The sequence below is a fragment of the Castanea sativa genome, chromosome 2 (assembly GCF_040712315.1).
Source record: "Castanea sativa cultivar Marrone di Chiusa Pesio chromosome 2, ASM4071231v1".
Taxonomy (NCBI): Eukaryota; Viridiplantae; Streptophyta; class Magnoliopsida; order Fagales; family Fagaceae; genus Castanea; species Castanea sativa.
The window spans coordinates 4,982,647-4,990,294 of record NC_134014.1 but is presented as its reverse complement, the minus strand read 5'-3'; the positions used below and the strand labels follow the sequence as shown (position 1 = coordinate 4,990,294).

The following is a 7,648-nucleotide window of genomic DNA, read 5'->3' as shown; positions in this document are numbered from 1 at the left end:
CCTCTAAATATATGACTACTCTCATACCAAAACTACTTCCCCTTCTTGTCATGAATGACAAAGGGCAAGTCACTGAGAAGCGGTCATCTCTTTATTATTAGAAGAGCTAGCATCCTCATCCTCATCATCATCATCACCAGAGCCATCATCATTGTCCTTGTCCTTTGAAGCCTTTGGAGATAGAGAGGGAGATGGAGACGTGGTGAAGCCACCCATGCTATCCTATCGTCGTGCGATACGACTAACACGGGTGTTCACCTTATACAACTCAGTGGTGAGTGTATCAAGGCGAGCATCTATGCGCTCAAGCTGCGCCATGATGGCTTCAAGCATCACACCACCCGTTGAAGAAGAAGAAAGAGCGGAGGTGGATGGAGCAGAAGGGGTTGGAGGAATTTTCGTCTCGGTCTGTGGCCACTTCGGTTAAAGTTGGGCCTTGTTCTGTCGAATAGACACCGTGCTAATAGCACCCATGATAGTGAAGTGAAAAGACTCGAGATAAGGAATGAAGAGATGGCGAAGAATTCTCGTGATAGCAGAAGGAAAGATAAGCTTAGCAGAAGGAGTTATAGTGAGGCAAGGGATGGAGAACAAATATCATCACCATATTAAAGAACCTCAGACCTTTTGCAAAACCCGAGCATGAGGTGTTTTGAAGATCACCCCATGAAGAAGATGTCTCACAAAAGAGATACAGAAGTTCGTCTTTGGACACAGTCCTTAAACATGGACATCTAGGGTAACCAAGATGCGATATCCTCAAAACATGTAGTATCTTGAAGATAAGCTTCGGAGTGATTGCGTTACGTGTACCTCGTATCTGCGTAGCAAACTGAGGTATAGAGGTATCGAAACAGTGCATGTTGGAGTAAAACTCCTGTATGATCACGGTGGGACAGCTCACAGGTATCTCACATAGAGTTTCCCATCCCTGACTGTGAATGACAATGGGTAAAGCAGTATCGGAAAAGTCTGATAGAATCACGCAATGTTCCGAATGAACACTACTTCTAGAGAAGTTCTCCGAAAAGTCCTGACGGGCCTTCTCATCACGGAACTGGATGTGAAAAGGAGTGGAGTCAGAAGAAGATGTCTCGGAACGAAGAGGGTTCCGAGACAGAGTGGATTTGCGCTTGGGTGCCATGCACAGTCTATTTGAGAGAGAGAGAGAGAGAGAGAGAGAGAGAGAGAGAGAGAGAGAAACCAAAAAGCAACATCACAACAAAGTACCCAAAAAAAAGAAAGAAAAGAAAAGGTACGTATGCATGAAATGTGCATGAGTATGTGACGTGTAGAGAAAATTGTATCATGGGTTCAGCCCAATCCAAGCCTAACAGCATGCAATTTTTCAACATACAACCATACATCTAAATGCATGAGACATTGTGAAAATGCAAATGAGATGCAATGCATGATCATATTACATCAAAAACATAACACCCAACCCAAAAATTTCACAAAATACTCATCAATTTTCAAAAACCCCAAAAATTTCAAGAAAACCCAAAACTTAGGTCTAAATGCATAAAAAGCATGATAAAAGAAGGAATAGGAGAGCATACCAGAGGGAAAACACAAGGTTTAAGCCAAAATCCAAATGAGGAAGGTGAAGGAGTTGAGGGAAAAGTGTTTGGGAGAGAAAAGAAAGCTTTTCTGTCGAAGATAAAGGGAGAGAAATGAATTTGATTTTGCGCAGAAGCTATTTAAAGAATTTGCATCTCGATGGGTCGAGAATTTGCTTGCTCGGATTTCCTAGGGACAACCAATCCGTGTTGAGCTTAAACCAATTGAGTTCTAGCTTGTCCCACTTGACACTGTTGGTCCACTTTGTACTATTTGTTTAGTAACAATGGCAGATATGAAAGTAGTGAAAGCAAAAGTGGAGAGAAAATAATGTAAATTTTTTTAATGTTTTTTTTTATAATATAAATTTTTTTAATGTATTAGCTTATTGTTAGTCATCATTTTAGCTGATCACATTGTCATTACCAACAATTTGTAGCTTATCCGACATTTGCATGAGAATATTCTATTACATCTCATATTGGATAGGTCCCCCATCCCAATGTGGACCCATATCAGCTCCGGTTAAACAGTTGGCTCACCGAAAATCCTCGATCTTTTTTATAAATGTGGAAAATATTAGCCCACGGGTCAAAGTTGAGGAAGGTTTTCTCACTGAACACAGGCATAGAAGTCAATAGCGGCCGGTGCACGTTGATACTCGAGAGGGATATTTGTCCAAATAAGAGCTCCGCTATCAGGTTTGTCTTCAACTTATAATATGGAATCAAAGTTTTTAAGAACTAGCAATCAATTAGCACACGTCTCTTACATGTCTATTTTTTAGCCCACGGATCAAAGTTGAGGAAGGTTTTGTCACTGAACACAGGCATAGAAGTCAATAGCGACCGGTGCACGTTGATACTCGATAGGGATATTGGTCCAAATAAGAGCTCCACTATAAGGTTTTGTCTTCAACTTATAATATGGAATCAAAGTTTTTAAGAACTAGCAATCAATTAGCACACGTCTCTTACATGTCTATTTTTAGCCCACGGGGTCAAAGTTGAGGAAGGTTTTGTCACTGAACAGTCATAGAAGTCAATAGCGGCCGGTGCACGTTGAATCCAATTCAAGAAAGAACGCTCGACCACATGCCTGGGTCAACGCATGACCTTCCAAGGTGTAGCCATTGCTCATTATAATAGGCCTAACTTCCATGGCTAAGACTAAGAGCTCTAATTAAGTACAGAAAGCAATGAACATCTTTGCTTTTGTGTTGTTGAGTTCCAGTTTGCTTCCTTTCTTCTTTGTACTGTCGGGTGCTGCTGACAGCATTACAAACTCCGAATCCCTCAGTGAGGGCATAACCTTGGTCTCTAAACATGAAAGCTACGCTCTGGGGTTCTTTAGTCCTGGTAATTCCAGTAACCATTACTTGGGAATATGGTATAACAATATCCCAGTTAGAACGGTTATTTGGGTAGCAAATCGGCTTAATGCTATAAACGACTCGTCTGGCATGTTGATGGTAAATAGTTCAGGTAGTCTTGTTCTTCTCAGCCAGAATAGAACAGTTGCTTGGTCGGCAAACTCAACAAAACAGGCCAGGAATCCAATAGTCCAGCTTTTAGATTCCGGAAATCTTGTATTAAGAGAAGAGAACGAAGAAAACCCAGAAAATTATTTGTGGCAAAGCTTTGACTATCCTTCTGATACTTGGCTACCGGGGATGAAGCTTGGATGGGACTTAAGGACTGGTCTGGAGCGGCGCCTAACTTCTTGGAAAAGTCCAGATGATCCATCTCCAGGAGAACTGAGTTGGGGGATTGAACTTCATAATTACCCTGAGATAGTCATGAACAGAAGCACCAAGAAGTTCTTCCGGACCGGACCATGGAATGGCCTTAGTCTCAGTGGTGCACCAGACTTATTAAAGGAAAATCCAGTTTACACCTACGATTTTGTCATCAACAGCGATGAGGTGTACTTCATATTCAATATGATTACAAATTCTGTAATCTCAAGAGCACTTTTGAACGAAACTTCGTCCTTATATGAGCGCTACATATGGGTCTCAGAAGGTAACAAATGGAGCCTGTACTTATCTATGCCAAAAGACAATTGTGATGGTTATAATTTATGTGGTCCTTATGGAAATTGTATCATTGGTGAGTCACCTATCTGTCAATGTGTAGAAGGATTCAAGCATAAGTCACCAGATACATGGAACCCAGATGAGTGGTCTAAGGGATGTGTACGTATTACCCAATTGAGCTGCAAGGATAAAGACAAAATTGGGTTTGCTAAACATGTTGGGCTCAAAATGCCAGATACCACGTATTCCTGGGTGAACGGAAGTATGAATCTTGACGAATGCAGAATCAAATGTTTGAACAACTGTTCCTGTAGGGCTTATGCAAACTCAAATATTGAAAATGGAGGAAGTGGCTGCGCTATGTGGTTTGGGGATCTAATTGATATTAGACGGGTTGCAGCTAATGGGCGGGATGCTTATATGCAGGATGTATATATTCGAATGCCTGCTTCAGAGCAAGGTAATAGGCCTATGGTCTTTATTGCTCTTTAATTTATATTTTTACATGTCATTGAAGCTATAAAGCTATAATCTTTGTTGTCAATCATAAAGAGGAGAAAGACAAGCAAAAGATGAAGGTTATAGTGATAGTTGTGGTTGCAATTGCGGTCGTTTTTGGGGTGCTCTTGATTCTCTACTGCATAAGCAAAAGGACAAACTTCAGAGGTAATATTTCTTTCTCTGACCCACTTTGGAAAAGATATTTCAAGATTGTTTAATTGAACTTCTGGAAACGTACAAAGCAGCAATGAAGTTTAGCCATTTGATCTTAAGAAAAATAATGGTAAGGAATAAAATTTGCGAAATAATGGTAAGGCTAAAATATGTTGTGGCCTAAAGCAAGGAGACCAAGAGGTTGACTGAAGCTAGAAATATAGATGGGCTGAAATTTGCTCCCACAAAAAAAAAAAAAAAGATGGGCTGAAATGGCCCATTGAATGAGAATCACAAAAAATAATCTAAATCTTGTTTTAATTAGGATTATAACCGTATATGTAAACACCAATTAATACTATTTTATGCAAGATTTCTAGTAAAGTTGGAAAGGCAGAAACTAGCACAATACTTTTAGTGAAAAAACCATGCCTTTCATCCATGAGCTTTCTTGAGAGAATCCTAGTAGTTTTATAAAATCTTGTGATCCAAAGTTCAAAACCACATAGCATTTGTTCTAGTTAGTTGACTGTAGATCAAATATTCAAGGAGGTACCTTAATTGGAGTGCACCAAAGGTTCTAGTTAATTTACACAGACCTGCCATTCATGAACGAAACCATATAGGAAGAAACTAAAACTTTTAAAGCTATTGTGAGTCGCAACAGTGAATTATCAATTTGGAATGTACAGTCTCGGTAGAATGGTTTTTTTCGAGACTATAAAACACATTCTTTTCTAGTTGATTGCCTTAGTGGGAGTAGGTTACTCATATAGCCCCTTTTCCATTAAAGAGTTATCCATAGGTTTTTCACTTCAGAATCATATTATGTGTCTTATGCATTTATTGTTTTGCTTTATGACTTGTTCACTTATTCTTTTTTGGTTATTGATATTGACATTTTGGATCACCAAATTAATTTATTTGATTTAAATCAAATAATAATTATGTTGTATAATTAACTAGTTGATCTAGACGGAACTTAACAAGTGCCATACTCTTATTTCTTATGTATAATGTGAAGCTCATCTTGATCTTAGCAGAGAAATTGGAGAATAATGTGATGATAGACCAAGACATTGAAGGCCAAAGTGAAGACATGGAGGTCCCATTCTTCACCCTAGCTACCATAGTCATTGCCACTAACAACTTTTCAAGCTATAACAAGCTTGGTGAAGGTGGCTTTGGACTTGTATATAAGGTAACTCTGTAGCAAGCTTTTTTAAAGATCACAAAAAATAAAAAAGCAATTCTCACCATATTCAACTTCAATAAAATCGATTTGAAAATGTGAATTTTCAAGGTACATTAATAGATGGAAAAGAAATTGCTGTGAAAAGGCTTTCACAGAAATCTGGACAAGGATTAAGTGAATTTCAAAATGAAGTTATACTAATCGCCAAATTGCAGCATCGAAATCTTGTTAGGCTTTTGGGATATTGCATTGAAGGGGACGAGAAAATGCTAATCTATGAATACATGCCCAACGGAAGCTTGGACTCCTTCATTTTTGGTTTGAACTTCATGAATTTTTTTTTACCAAACTTCATAAAAGATTTTACTATTTTTTTAAAGAAATGCCAATTTCTTGTTTCATATTCAAGTTAAACTTAGTATTAACATAAGTTAGAAACTTTTCAGATCAAACGAAAGCAAAAGTTTTAGGTTGGTCTATGCGCTTCAACATTATATGTGGGATTGCGCGAGGGCTTCTATATCTTCATGAAGATTCTAGATTGAGGATTATACATAGAGATCTCAAAGCAAGCAATATTTTACTTGATAGTAAGATGAATCCAAAAATTTCTGACTTTGGTATGTCTAGAATCTTTGGTGGAGATCAGATTGAAGGAAACACAAATAGAGTTGTCGGAACTTAGTACGTATTCTTGACATGTTTTATTCTTGATATTTTTTAATCAAAGATTTTCATGCTTAATGATGTGTTTGCAGTGGTTATATGGCACCCGAATATGCCATTGATGGCCAATTTTCAGTAAAATCTGATGTCTTTAGCTTTGGAATATTGTTGTTGGAGATAATTAGTGGAAAGAAAAATCGAGGCTCATTCCATCTAGACAATACGCAAAACCTTGTTGGACATGTGAGTTCTCAAAAGATTTCATCCTCTATCTTATTACATATAATGATACAAATAATGATAAAGAATTTTAAAATGTCTTAGGCATGGAAATTATGGAAAGAAGGCAGACCTTTAGAATTGATTGATACTTGCTTGAAGGGCTCTATAATCCAATCGGAGATTCTACGTTGCCTCCATATTAGTTTCTTATGTTTGCAACAACATCACAACGATCGACCAAATATGTCATGTGTGGTTATGATGTTACACGGTGAGAGTTCATTACCTGAACCCAAAGAGTTGGGTTTCTTTGTAGGAAAAAAATCAACTTCATCAAGCAAGAACCAATCATCCTCAACCAATGAAATTACTGTTACCATGTTAGAAGCTCGATAGTCAAATATCATATCAATTGCATTTTATAACATATCTTATGAGCGATATTTACATCTTTACATTTTGTATCATACACATTTGTATTCTCCATGTATAAGACATCAATCTTACTATGAGAGACCGTGCTCCCAGTCCATTTTGAATTGATTGCTTTAGGCCAAATTGACGTGAATGGGTGGATTCATATTATTGCCTCTCAAAATGGAGATTCTACTGATTACATTTTTTCCTTTAGATTAAGGGTTTTACAATAGAGTCGTCACTTATTTAATTATTGGAATAAATAAGAAAACCATAGTTGAAAAATTCATCATTTTATTGATTTGGGAATGAATGTACATTAACCATAGGAAATTACATGGCTATGGTCCTAAATACAATCTAAGTTAAATACATGGTTTTGTTTCCTAGTTACAATGTAAAGATTGAAAATTACATGGACAAGCATTTGATCTACTAACTCTTGATTGATCTAAGGTTAGATGTTATGTTACAAGATGGGAAGGTGTTAGGCACCCACCTTGCCTGGTAAACCGGTCTTCTAGATTATAGTGGCCAACATTTATGTCATATCATCCAAAATATTATCAATCAATTGCTTTGCTTGAATTTAATGTGTGTGCATATGAGAAACCCAAATTTCATTTTTAATCATTACATTTGGATTTTAAAAAAAAGGAACTTCTAGTGAATGTGTGTGAATGGTGATGTCATTGTGAGAGACCGCAAAGGTCCCCTAAAAAAAAAAAAAAGAGAGAGATTTTGAGTGCTTTTTTAAGACACCTCTTTTTTTAGGTAAGTGGTATGGAGTCGCCACTTACTTTTAATACTAAATAATAAGAAAAAAAAAATTAATTCAACTTTACATGACTGAATTGTTCCATTCTCATTGATTGAATAATAAAAAAAAAAAT

The 7,648-nt window shown here is 37.2% G+C and overlaps 1 protein-coding gene across 1 annotated transcript; it reads left to right on the top strand.

Annotated features, from left to right (window-relative positions):
• The first annotated feature begins 2,560 nt into the window (after positions 1-2,560).
• Positions 2,561-6,971, top strand: LOC142624333 (G-type lectin S-receptor-like serine/threonine-protein kinase At4g27290). The gene is made up of 7 exons (XM_075797868.1): positions 2,561-4,061; positions 4,154-4,267; positions 5,299-5,457; positions 5,559-5,768; positions 5,897-6,134; positions 6,209-6,359; positions 6,441-6,971. The coding sequence occupies exons 1-7, from the start codon at positions 2,762-2,764 to the stop codon at positions 6,732-6,734; spliced, it is 2,466 nt and encodes an 821-aa protein (XP_075653983.1). The 5' UTR covers positions 2,561-2,761; the 3' UTR covers positions 6,735-6,971.
• Positions 6,972-7,648: the final 677 nt, after the last annotated feature.

What these genes read in the sequence shown, in the direction of transcription:
- LOC142624333 (XM_075797868.1), top strand. Translation starts at nt 2,762, where the DNA reads ATGAACATCTTTGCTTTTGTGTTGTTGAGTTCCAGTTTGCTTCCTTTC. An exon ending in CAAAAGGACAAACTTCAGAG is followed by an intron (nt 4,268 to 5,298) that starts GTAATATTTCTT and finishes TGATCTTAGCAG; the next exon opens with AGAAATTGGAGAATAATGTG. An exon ending in AATAGAGTTGTCGGAACTTA is followed by an intron (nt 6,135 to 6,208) that starts GTACGTATTCTT and finishes ATGTGTTTGCAG; the next exon opens with TGGTTATATGGCACCCGAAT.